This window comes from Miniopterus schreibersii, assembly GCF_964146895.1.
Source record: "Miniopterus schreibersii genome assembly, chromosome: 6".
NCBI lineage: Eukaryota > Metazoa > Chordata > Mammalia > Chiroptera > Miniopteridae > Miniopterus > Miniopterus schreibersii.
In genome coordinates, this window is record NC_138107.1 from 32299929 (window position 1) to 32313681 (window position 13753).

At 40.9% G+C, this 13753-nt stretch overlaps 1 protein-coding gene across 2 annotated transcripts in view; it reads left to right on the forward strand.

The window, feature by feature from the left end:
• The window catches only part of KCNQ5 (potassium voltage-gated channel subfamily Q member 5), a 450687-nt gene that overhangs the window by 351471 nt on the left and 85463 nt on the right, over nt 1–13753 (forward strand). For both annotated transcript variants that reach the window (XM_081140487.1, XM_081140488.1), the window contains exons 4-5: nt 4054–4229; nt 4514–4639. In XM_081140487.1, coding sequence (XP_080996613.1) covers nt 4054–4229; nt 4514–4639 — 302 coding nt within the window. The remainder of the gene's footprint in view (nt 1–4053; nt 4230–4513; nt 4640–13753) is intronic.

The window sequence follows — 13753 nt, forward strand, 5'->3', positions numbered from 1 at the left end:
TCTATTCCTCTGTTTCTTCACTTTCCTTGACTCTCCATGTTGGTTTCTATATATTAGATAAAAGAGTCACCTCTCCCAGTCTTGACAAGCTGGTCTGATGTAGGAGATCAGTCTCACCAATCAGCCTAGCCTGTGTTTCTGGTTATCGATCAAACATTTGTTATTGTCTAGCCACTTTCTTAGTTCTTACTGGCTCCCGGTAGTTAAGTACGTGCCAGGGCTGGTCCCTTAGGCAGCAGCTAGGGAAGAATGATGTTAGGCCTCTGGCTGGGAGAAACTGGGAAGCGAGCATTTTACCTGCTCCCTCAGTGCTGGGTCCCGTGTAAAATTCGGGGCGTGGTCCTGAGCCCATTAAGAAGTTCTTTGTTTGCTGTAGTTTTATGGGCCTCATGAATACAAGCCCCATTGACTATCAGGACCGGGTGGTCCAGGCGCCCTTCCCTTGGGCAGCGGCCTCAAAAGCTGAGGCACCAGATGTGTGTACAAGCTTCTTCCAGGCAGACTGGCAACTTGGAGAGGGCTAGAGGGAGAGGGCAGGGGAGGTGTCCTCCGGCTTTCCTGGTCTCCAGGGAGGAGGACTGCAGCCAGTCCTTAGATGCCTGGTAACTTAGAAGCGTGACCCTCAGGCAGTATTGAAGTGTGCAAATAGAATCCTTTCAGGGAAAAACGGAGATGAGCATTTCTGCCTACTTCCTCTGCACTGAGCACTGTGGGATAGCCACAGCTAGCGCTCACACCCATTAATAACTGCTTCTTTGTTTGCTATAGTTTTGTGGGCCTCATGGATGCAAGTGTCATTGGTTTTCAGAGATAGGTGTTTTGGGAGCCTGAGTCTTAAAAATTGGGGTATTGGATGTGGGGTCCAAACCCTTAGATGCTCAGGGAGAAGCTGGGAGTTGGGGGTTCCTTCCCAATTGTGTGGCATTATGTTGGGAATGGGGTTTATGACAAGAGTGTGTCTCAGCCTTTCCTCCTGATTTCAGTGTGGGTATTTTCTCATTCAACTGATATGTGTGCATTCCAGCTTCTTTCTGGATTTCCTTCAGGGGGAATTATTCCCTGTGTGGCTGTTCATTCAGTGTGTCTGTGGGAGGAGGAGAGTTCAGGAGCCACCTTTAAAGACTGCCCCTCTCCCAATTTTATAAAAAGTAAATCTTAGCGAGATTTGCTTTTAATAAACTTTAATGGGTAATAGCTGTGAACTATTATATTGCATTTGAATTCAGTGCTGAATATTGAAGTGGTCGTCGACTAACTAAAGAGTATTTTAGATTGATACTTCCAGTTATTACATCACTGATGTGGTAAGAGACCAAGGCTCAAGCTACCTTTAAGTGCTTATTCAACTGAGTTCATTCTATAAATACTTACTGAATGTCTACCATGTTTCAGGCACTGTTCTAGGCCCTTGGGAAACAAGTATCCAACTTTGTGGAACTTCCATTCTATAAAGTAATATGCCACAAAAATAATAAATACATAAATAAAAGTAAAGATTATTTATAACTTCTAAAATATTAGCCTAGGAAATATCCTAGGTGGTACTGACAGCAAAATTCCAGTAGATGACTTGCAACCCAACCAGAGACATTTCTGCGACTGCATTCATTATTGGCTGTTTAGTAGCTCATTTATTATTTCATTTTACTAAACCCTGACATTCTCTTCTGATCTGAATTACAATGAGGATATTAAATTAAATCTGTGGTCACCTTTGCATATTTTGTGACTTCAAACAGTTAGATTATGATTCACTGTATGCATAATTTTTTTTAATTGTCTCAAACCAGTAGTGTTCTTTGTACTTTTTCTAGGTTTTCTCTAATGAACCAACTTTGTAGCATATTTTTTGTGCTGCAGCCTAACAGAGCTATAGCTGATTTTTTTAAACTCATACAATATATGCCTCACCTTTTTCATCTGTAAAATGGGATCTGTAGGCTACGTAGCCAACATGGCTGTTATACAGATTCAGTAATATAACATTTGGAAACACTTAGAACTAAAGAAAGTGCAGACACATGGCAAGTTTTAAATGCTGTATTTTCTGTACCCCCATTAGTCATTTACTTATTTCTAATATTTTAACACAGTAAATGGGGTATTATATATTTTTCTTTCCTTTGAACACTTGGGAGGAAGCAAGATTACAATGAAAAATAAAAGCAAGTGTATATCCAGCAGGACCATATGCAGAATATCTCCTTGTAAACCGCTTGTCTCAAGAGTAAATCCCTTCAAATGATGAAAACCGAGATATTTTCACATTTACTTCTTTCTTTGAAGTTTTCTCTCTGGTTTCAAAAGACATAATCATTGTTATAAAATTCCAACATTAAAATGAATAACAATGAATTTATTTTTTTAAATAAATGTATGCTCACAGCAAGATAAGATTTCATTTTTGAGTTATAGAACAATATCTTTTAAACTTTTTTGTTGATTGCTATATTTTTTAATAAATAAATAAAATTCCAGCACTAGGGAAATTAATAACTTAGAAAGTGTAAAAACCTATTTATCTGAACTTGGACTCTTTATCCCTAGAGATAATTAATGGTAATAATCTGTGTATGTTTTCACATGTTTTTCCTAGTTATATAGTATATATTTATTAAACTAAGATCACACTGTACATACTGCTTTGCACCTGGCTTTTATTCACTTATATACTGTCTTCGGTGTTTGTGTCAACACATTTAATTCCTTCTCATTTCAACAGCTGCAGAGAGCAGCAACTCAAGAATGCACTTGTGGCCTCTCTCTGTACCTCCCCACAGAGCCGCAGAGCATTCAGATCTGTTGGGGAAAAGCCTCTCTGCTGGCCTCTGTACTGCCATCTACCCCCTCCCCCTCCCTCGCAAAGTCCTGACCCAAAGGGGCACCAGGAGAGTGAGTCAGAAGATCTCAGTCCACGCCAGCAGACCGCAGCTTTTCGAGCGCAGGGAGGACTGAGCTGAGTAATGAGCACGCATCCCTCTAGCAGCTAATCCTAAGGATCGCAGAGACATTATAAAGCAACGCCCTTGAAGTGGAACTCCTCTGCGGAGTGTGGGTGCCCAGTCATGCACAGTCCACTTGAAGCAGGAGGGAAAGTTTATTTGAGGATGTCAAGGTCAGGCTAACTTATTCTAAAATTGTTATAGGAGGTCATCCATCCCCGCTTCACGCACCCCACTTCAAAGCCTACTTTCCATCATTCAGATACTTACCCTGGGAGCGATTAAGTCTTTTTTTATCTCTTCCATGCTTTCATTGGCCACATTTTTTTTCTCTTTTCAGTTTACAAAGGGGCAGATTTTTTTAAGCCAAATGCCAATATGCCAAATATTAATTCCCATGCAATGCACAGTGTGTATAATTACATACTCTATTGTAACAAATGTAATGTTCTTTTATCTGTGCACCAAACTTACACATAATTGACTGACCAGGTATAAAGTGTACTCCGTGCAAAAAGCTTAGCGTATCCAGCTTAGTTGAGGCCTTTGTTAAACAGAATGTAAAGCTGCAGACTCCGCAACATAAGGGCATTTTTTGCAGAAGGGAGCTCCAAGCTTCTTTGTCAAGGAAACAAGAGGCACGATTATACCAAGTGGCACTGTCATGGCTGGACAGGCCGTGATGCCGCTGTGGCATCAACCAGGACCCCGAGGTGCTAAGGCTGAGGAGGAAGCTGCCTTCTGCCACCAGGAATGCTGAGGAAGCCAGGGATGTTGGGGACAGCTGCCCACATTTCAGGGCGCCCTGGAACACCAAATTCTCTGCAGTCCATTGCCGCTTTGTTGAGGGTTAAGTAGTAAGCGGTTCCCAATTGCACAGGGAAAGCACAGAATGATCATGGCTCAGAACTAAGGCAGTAGATAGGCCCCTCTCTCTGCCTTCTCGCTCTTCAGTCGTCACAGAGCCCAAGCAGGCTATGCCTTGCTGGGGTTCGAGATCCGGATTATTGGTACCTTGCATAGGTCCAAGTGAGCCTTTCTGAAATATTGTTTTGAGAAATAAAAATGCCTTGTCATGCGTCTCATGGCTGTTTCAACCTGTTTCTTTCAGATACCATTGTTCTTATCGCTTCAATAGCAGTTGTTTCTGCAAAAACTCAGGGTAACATTTTTGCCACGTCCGCACTCAGGAGTCTCCGTTTCCTACAGATCCTCCGCATGGTGCGCATGGACCGCAGGGGAGGCACGTGGAAATTACTAGGCTCAGTGGTTTATGCTCACAGCAAGGTAAGATTTACTCTGAGTCGTAGAACAAGGCTCTTTAAACGTCTTCCTTGGTTGCTGTAATATTTGATAAATCTGTCACAAGCAAACTTAGCCATTTCAGAAATTGGTCAGAGAACTTTGTAGACTCAGTATGTAATGGATTATTTGAAAGTCATCATAATTTAATTGAAAGTCATCATAAATATCCAAGAAGCAGTCCAACGAATGCCATCCTGCATGGATTTGTTTTCCTTTTTCAGAGATTTCCCTCGCCTCTAAAAATCTTTCATTCCTTTTTTATCTAGGAATTAATCACAGCTTGGTACATAGGATTTTTGGTTCTTATTTTTTCGTCTTTCCTTGTCTACCTGGTGGAAAAAGACGCCAATAAAGAGTTTTCTACCTACGCGGATGCCCTGTGGTGGGGCACGGTAAGTATAAAAATCTGGTTTTATTTATTAGGTGTTGTGAAATTTTTTCCTTTAAATACAGTGTAATGATTCCTCTTAAAGGTCTCAATAAAAATATTAACTCCCAATAAAAATATTAACTCCCAAAATTAACTCCCACAAGGGAGTTATGTGCAAATATATAGCACTTACAATTGTCTAAAGAGTTTCCTCCTCTTTGTCTCAGCAAAGTTAAATTCTCTTATAAATCATTAGTAGTAATTCTTTTTTAAATATATCTTTATTGATTTCAGAGAGAAGAAAGGAGAGGGAGAGAGAGAGATAGAAACATCAATGATGAGAGAGGCATTGATCGAGCCCACAACCCGGGCATGTGCCCTGACGGGGAATCAAACTCCTATCGCCTGGATCCTAGGTTGACGCTCAACTGCCGAGCTACGCCCGGCCAGGCAGTAGTAATTTTTTAGTACTAGATTGTTGCCAAAATAAAAATATATTATTTTGAACTGTGATTAAAATGTTGATAGATTGTTTGCTTGCTTTAGCTTCGTGGAGCACAGATTTAAATTACCAAGTGCTGCATTGGTTTGCCATTCATCAAAGCATTTATCTGCCCTGGCCGGTTTTCTCCGTGGTTAGAGCTTCGGCCCATGGACTGAAGGGTCCCAGGTTCCATTCCAACCAAGGGCACGTACCTCTGTTACAGGTTCGATCCCCGGCCCCAGTTGGGGACACGTGCAGGAGACAACCAAGCAATCTGTCTCTCTCACATCAATGTTTCTCTCTGTCTGTCTCATTCCCTTCCACTCTCTCTGAAATGCAATGGAAAAAAAATATCCTCAGGTGAGGATTTAAAAATAAAAATCTGATGTAAAAAATAAGGAAATGGTAGCTGAACAAAAATTAGAAAAATGAACTTATGGCACAAAAAGTGAAAAAGAGAAGACTAGTAACCATCTGTGAGATCAGAGGTTATAGACACCTAATTACAAAACTTTCCATTCAAAAACTTACTTTTCCGTTATATTTTTATTAAAGGATACTCTTCCAAACAAATCAGAGTAATCATGACTCATTCAGAAAGAAAATAAACATGTGCTAAAGATTTTAATTCATTTATTTATTACTTAAGTAAGTATTAATGAGGACACCTGTAAGATGTTACAAGCAGTTCAAAGGAGTATATAAAGAACAGAAAAATATCAAGATCAGGAATATTGAAATGAGTATGCAAAAAGCTGTGGCACAGCCACACGATGGAATACTACGAGGCTGTGAAAAAGAAGGAACTCTTACCTTTTGTGACAGCATGGATGGACCTGGAGGGTATTATGCTAGTGAAATAAGCCAGTCAGAGAAAGACAAGTACCATATGATTTCACATATATGTGGAATCTAATCAACAAAATAAACTAAAAAACAAAATAGAAACAGACTCATAGATACAGAGAACAGACTGCTGTCTGAGGTGAGGGGTGTTGGGAGCTGGGTGAAAAATGTGAAGGGATTAAAGGGAAAAAAATCATAGACACAGGCAACAATATGGTGATCACTAGAGGGAAAGAGAAGTGGAGAGAGGTAGGAGAGGGCAAAGGGGGGTAAATGGTGATGGAAGGAGTCTTGACTTGGGGTGGTGAACACACAATACAGTATACAGATGATATATTATAGAAATGTACACCTGAAATCTATATAATTGTATTAACCATTGTCACCCTAATAAATTCAATACAAATTTTTTTTAATTTTTAATTTTTATTTTTGACACTATTACAGATGACCCCTTTTTCCCCCTTGCCTACCACACCCGTATCTTTGGTCCAACAAAGTTAAGTTTTCTTATAATCATTAGCAGTATTTCTTGAATGCTAGATTGTTGCCAAAATAAAAATAAATCATTTTCTTAGACTGATTAAAACACTGACAAGTTGTTTGTTTTAACTTTGGGGAGCACGGGTTTCAGTTACCAGTCGTGGCATTGTTCCCCTCCTTCTCAAACCTCGTCAGCGGGAACCAGAACTTTTGTCAAGGACAAAGGAAATTTTGCAGGGCTTGTGTTAAGCAGAACTTGATGTTTGTTGGTTGTATAGCAGCAATAAAATAAGAATCAAAAATGTATTCACCTGAAGATTAAGATTTTTTTCTTAAATTGTCAAGAGTAAATGTCCACAAGACTGTGCCGTTGATAACAAAGCATTCCATTGTTATAATAATTTGCTCTCCAACACCTCTCCCCCTCCAGCCCCACAAGCAATAATGGACATTTAGAAAGGAGGAAAGTGGAAATCCCAACAGAGAGCAGTCATCTGACATTCTTAAAACACTTCTTATACGTATGTAGAGAGCAAATGAAAATCTGTGACTCATGGTGGGATAAACTGTGTAAACTGATTAAACATTAGGAGACTTCTCCAGCCAATGAGGGGGAGAGAATTTTTGGCCCAGCCTTCAAAGCAACAATTTGAATTTAAGTTTTGTTTCTGCTTCTCTCTGTCAAGTCTAACTATTTAAACTCCTGAGGCACTCAGGTGCACCTCGTCCCATTGAGATGCAGTTGTTGGTGAGTTCGGCCTGGCAGGTCTTTACCTTTTTTTCCATTTGTCTTTCTTTTCCCCTTTTTACTAATAAGAATTGTTGTATTGTGTGTTAAACAGTGTGTGGGAAACTCTTAATATATCTCTCACTTAGTCACCAGCTTGTTTCTTTTGCCAGAATAATTGGAGGAGCAGATTTTCAAAGATCGTATCTGTGACTTGGGGGGGGGAGGGGAGAGCAGCAGAGTTTCATCAATTTCTATTTCAATAGTGCTATTTTGACCAAGGTTTAACCTGTACTTAACAGGCTCCTGGAATGGCCCAATTATGTCTCTAATTTTTTTTTAAGAAAAAGTTCTAGTCTTGAATATGAGAATAAAAATCTTCTAAGATGTTACGTTTCTAAGAATAAAAAATGGCCTTTTAGGTTCACAGTGGGTTTGTTGATATTAACGTATTCATTAATGAAATTGTCTAAAGTCTAAAATAATAAGAAAACAGTGAGCTTATTTCTATTCATTATAAGAATATATACTATGAAATAAAATAGATTTCGAATACTATACATTCCATAGTGTACTAATCAAGACATTAAGGAATATATGGCTGGATACATTTTAGCCAGAATTGTCCATGTTGTACATAACAGACACCTTGCTAACTATGGAAGTATCCAGGATAAATAGGGAAATGAAAGCATCCTGAAATGAGTGTTTCTCAGTGCTAGGCTTTGGTGAAAAAAAAGGAAATTTCCTATATTAAAAAAGCCCAAAGTGTTGACATTAAGTATCAAAATGCAATTTGTGGCCCAGGGTTACAGTATCCCAGTGAATTCTAAATATTAACTGCTAAACCTCTCTCATTAAGAAGATGCTGAGGGCTATTTCCAAGAGCAACTTTTGTGGGAATACAGTGGCATGATCAGCACAGCTTAAAGCCAAAAGCAATTTAAAGAAGTCTGACCTCTGAAAGTAATTCCGTACCAGTGAGTAAGAGTACTTATTAGTTCACTGAGTCAACGGGATAGCCAATATAAAGGGCCTGGTACTAAGACCTTAGCAAGTGCCCAGTCAAAGACGGCGTCTACGGTTGGACTGTTGGTGTAGACATTACAGTTGTGGGTGTTAGATGAAAGCACCTTTATGACAAAGGAACAAAAAAAGGTATATGCTTCATGGCAGACCCAGAGCTTACACAAAGCAGCTAGGGAATTGGGGATTGCGGTGAAAAGATGTTCTGGTTTCTGAAGTAGCAACTAAAGGGGCATTGATGACAAAGGAAGTGGAGGAGGGGTGAGTACAGGTAACTCTAGTGGCTGAGGCACCGCCAGCTCCTGGAAGAAGGATTTTCTGACTGCTGGGCAGAGCTCCATTCAATGTTATTTCCTGTTATTATTTTCTTCCTCTTTAGTTGTGTTAGGTTTATTCTGAAATAAATTTATAACAGGTTTTCCTGAAGTTACTTTTATTATTATCTTATTTCCTGTTATTATTTTTCTCCTTTTGATTTGCTTTGGATTTGTTGTGAAGTAACTTAAGCTCAGGTTTTCCTGAAGTGATTTTTTCTGGTAATGACCTGGTAAAGACCAGCTGGTCCTCTTTCTATTTGCTGCTATTCCTATGATGAAGATAGTGTTTGAGGTTTTATTAAAAAAAAAAAAAAAAAAAGATTACAGTAGCAGATACTATAAATCTGCTCTTGAGTACCATCTGACTACAACCTCCACCTGAGACCATGTGCTTGAAATGATTACTTCAGACATGCAGAATTCAATATCAGTCAGAGTTAGTCCTAGAATCCATGCTGAATGTCTTGCCAGTTTTTCTCAAAGCAAACAATATAGAAGGCTCCATGTATAACGGAGTATACTGTGTACTCAACAGGTCCTACCACCTGCAAAATCTAAGAATAAGAAGTGGTATAAATTTATGGAATGAACAAAAATACCTTTGCCCTTAATAATACCAGTTATAATTCTGAGAATCAACCCTCCTTACTTGGGTTCCCCAGGACAAAATGTTTTCTGCAACTTTTATAAGCTGTTGTTTTCTGACTCGGTGCTGGTACATTAAATAAAAGTACACAAAAATTTCTTACTACCAATGCATTATCTGATGGTATCAATGCTTTTACTTGGCCATGAGATAATCAACACACCAGTTAATCACTATTCAAGAACATTGTCAACTACCAAGCAAATACTGAGACACACCCCCAGCATCGACAAATCCATGCCTACCTAATGGCATGCATTTATGAAGTGCATTGGTCATAAGCCTCTTTGGAGAAGTCTTTTCTAAGAAGTCTGTTCCTTTTATAATGTCATCTCACGCATGGCTCTTAGACACAGTATTATTCCATAAACATTAAGCACATGCTATATGGGAAATAACAGACTAATAGTCAGGAGACCTGGGTTCCAGCCCCATCATTATGATTAAGTGAAGGTCTGATATTAAGCAATTATTTAATATATCTATAAAATGGCAGTAAAAATATTACCCAAGCACGAAGTTGCCGTGTGTGTTAAATGAGATTGGGAAAAGTAAATGTGCTTTATCAAGCTCTAGACAAATGTTAGTTACTCCTTTTATTATATATCTGACCCCAAGCCTGGAAGAACAGTATAGGATGCTGATATCCACCGCAGCAGAGCCCAGACCAGGCGATGCCACCACCACAGGAGTTTCTGATGTTTAAAGATTGAAAACCCCTCCTAGGTCAAGGTGGTCAAATTTCAAAGTTAATTGCACAGGTTCTGTGACTACCCACTACCCACCACCAGGTGCTCAGAAGTGGCCCAAGGAGAAGAGGGGAGGAGAGGAGGGGAGAAGAAGAGGGGAGGAGAGAAGAAATCGTCAACAGACTGCCGCCATACCCCCTTGAAGGATCCCCTCGTGGAGAAATTATACTATGCTATGGAAATCTCCGGCTAGTGTATTCTTAACTTGTTCACATGAATGCATTAGCTATAAACTCGTATTCATAATTTATTGGTCTGTATCTTCCAAATCAGACCAATAAATTTTTGTTGATTTGTTGCTTAAAGGAAACAAGAAAGGATTTATATCTCCTGGTCTGAAATTAATTCTGCTATTACAAAAGCAAACAAACAAGTAGCCTAACTGATGTCTAAGTTCTAATCTGACCATAGCATCTGCCATCCCATTAAAAAAATCAGAATTGGCACTTATTCTGCAGTGTTAGTCCCAAGGAAAAGTTCTTGATTGCTAAACACACGAAGTGCTCCCCAGTGCACTTCAGGCTTTGCCACTACAAATACGCCTGTGTGCCAATATTCGCAACCCACGGATTTTTTAGAAAATATCTTTTCTCACCTGGGTGACTGCAGTTGAGCATATGGAATCTGAGGGCAAACATTTATCTGAGCTGTTGCCACCTGCCACATCACCTTCAAGTAAATGGTCCAACGGGAGAGGCAGGACCAACTGCCAGCCTCCCTGTGGCCCACGGGGTGGAGCAGCGGGCTGCCCTGAGCTTCCTCTGAGGCCCGAGCTGTCCCCACAGCCACAGCCTGAGAACGCATCCGCCCCTTCACCTCAGGTCACAAAGTGTGGCTGGTAGATGACATCCTCTCACTTAAAGTATGGCTCTGCCTAACGCTGCACTGAAAAAGATATGGGAAATGTTTCCAATGTATCTTTTAATTTTTAAAAGTAAATTCAAAATATTATGACCTTTTCCATGATACTGTAAACACCACGGTCAAAAGTCAATGAGCAGTGCATAAAAAGATACACCGCTGTTAAAATTTGGACTTTATTCCTCTCATCTCCCCTGGCCTGAAACAACAGTGATTAATCTGTCACTTGTTGGGAGTATGTTATCTCTTTATTTGGCTTATTAAGAGATACTGTCCTGTGTGCTATTGGCTAGTGAATTTATTGTAATTCCCACAGTGAACCTGTGCTAAATAAATGGCTGGCAAAGAAGAAAAAAAAAGTCAGTGAGTAGGAATCATAATAAATAAGTACATGAATAAATACATATATAAATTTTTTTAATTAATCTATCCAGCATATATTAGCTAGCATATCTCTTACAAGATCTGGAAGTAGGTCAAAAATGGAATTCTGCCCAATATAGTGGATTTCCTCCGGGCGTTATTTCCTCCAGGTGTGATTTCCTCCAATCCCTGAAGATCACATATGTGGCCACTCAAGTTTCCCTGAAACAAGCTGCTGTTCCAGGAGCTCCCTGGAGAGCTGGTGCCTTTGGGGTCCTCTGCGAGCCTACCTTTCTCTAACTTTAGATCCAAATGGAAGTAATCATTACTGGGTTCAGCCACTGAAAGATTCACCAGATTTCTGGGAGACAGAAACAGGTCTATTGTTTAGCATAACTATGGGACAATAAGCACCAAAAGGGCTTCTGCTATTCAGTTCGTGCGTGAAGGACCCGCCGATAACCATTAGCGGAGACTTCCAAGTGCTAGGACAAGAAACATAATGTAGTTGTACTGTTCCAAGGAGATGCACTGGTACTTCAAGGACAGCTTGACCTGAAAGTTCAGAAAATCAGCGAGCGTCCACGCAAGCCTCACCTGAGGACGGTTTTATTGAACGAAGCCAGTTGTTCCTTAGAAAGTCGGCAGCTGGATCGAGCATGTGGGCCAGTGTGAATTCATCAAGGCTCACATCTTTTTATTGTAAGTTTATCTTAGAAATGTCCTAATTTCATGCCTGGTGCTACCTCTCTGTTCACATCAGAGAGCCCTCTGGTCTCCTTTCAGCCCCAGGAAACCGCCACCAACCCCCTCCCTGGCACAGAGACAAACTGCCACTCTGTTGGCAGATCTTTCTCAAACCTAGCCTGACAACAAAGGACCCCTCTGCTTTCAACCAAGCAACACCCTGAGTGACTTCGAAATCAGAGCGGAGGACGTTGCTGCGGCCAGCCCATCTGCTGGTCAGTCCAGAGCCTGAGGCAGAGTGCAGACAGTGGGCAAAGCCGTCACTGCCCCCAGAGGGATCCGGGGTGCCGCTCTCAGAGTCCACAGCACTCTCTTCTCCCTAAGCCACCCTGTAGGACTGAGGGTGACCCTCTGTGCATGAGAGAGCAGGAACCCTGCTCTACTCAGAATGCAACGCTGGGCACGTCGTCACCTTGCCAGGTCTCATTCTTCTGAGTTAGAGGCAGTGGTTCAAAACCCGCTCACTGAGCCCTGGGCCCACGAGAATAAGTCAAATGAGTTATTAGAGTGTAAAGCAACCCGTGAATTGTGACGGTATTGCTGTGACCAGATCATGAAATTTTCCCTTCAGTTTATCATTATTAATAAACTGCTGTAAAAGGATTAAGCTATTTTGGAGAAAAAGTGCAGTGGATTAAAATATTTTTCATATATTTAAGATTAAGAGCCTGTAATAAAATTGGGCCAGAATTATTTTTTCTGCAATCCCAAGGAATCCCTTTGAGAGTCCCCTATTGATGTTGTTGATGGCATTTGATTAACTTGGTTACTAGTTTCCACTACAAAGTCCCTCTCTTCAACCTTGGATGACCTTCCTCCCCATCTTGTTGATTTGTACTTGACACCCCCTCACCCTCTCACACCCTCACAGCCCAAGTCTTTTCTTTTGTTACAAGCCTTTTCCTCCCCACAGATAATCCCATCCTCTCCTTCACTGGAATTGAAGGGAACTGACTAAAACATTCCCAATCCTGCCCTCCACTCACACTGTGTCCACACCTTCTCCCCAGGGTGCAAAAGGTGTCTTTCCACACTGCCAAGGCTAACCCTTCCAACTGTGCCCTTGATTCTATCTCCTCTGCCTCCTTGAGCACTTTACCCCATCATAAAGCCACCACCCCTTCCCTCTTCAGTCGCATCCTCTCTGCAAACATGCACAAATACATCCTAGAAAGCCTCCCCTCAGGGAGTTCTTGTCCTATATTTCTCACTCCGTTTGTCGCCAATATTCTTGAAAGGATTCTTCATTCATTTACGAAATATTCATTGAGCTCCTTCTACTGTGTGGCAACCATTATGCTAAATGTTAGGGAGATAACAAAGAGTAAAGACATGATTTCTCCTTCTAGTAAAGGAAATAAGGACTCTTCCACCAAAGAAAAATACAGCAAACTACCACTTATGACAAGTGCTATTAAGAAACAAGGATCTGAAATTGAGATGAACAGAGGTCCTATGATAGACAAAGTGGGTAAGGAAGGCCTGTCTGATGGCGGGGTCTTTTGGAAAAGATCTGAAGGATAAGAAAGAACCTTGAGAAGAGTGGGGAGAAGAGCAATTCTGGCTGAGGGAATAGGATGTGCAAAGGCCCTGAGGCAGAAATAGCCCCACCTATTGAGGAGCTGCAAGGACACTGTGGTTAAAGCATAGTGAGCAAGGGTGAAATCAGGATGTTCTTGGGGAAGTAGGTGGAGACCAGATCATGTAGGCCATAGTTAGGAACTTAGAATTTATTCTGAATTCAATGAGTAGCCATTGAAGGATTTTTAGAGGGCAATAAGAAAATGATACCCCTTGGGGGTGTGTGGAGAAGGAACTAGAGGGAGGCAAGAGCAAAAACTGAGAGAGCAATTAAGAGGCTGCTGCAGCAGCCTGCCTACCATGGTG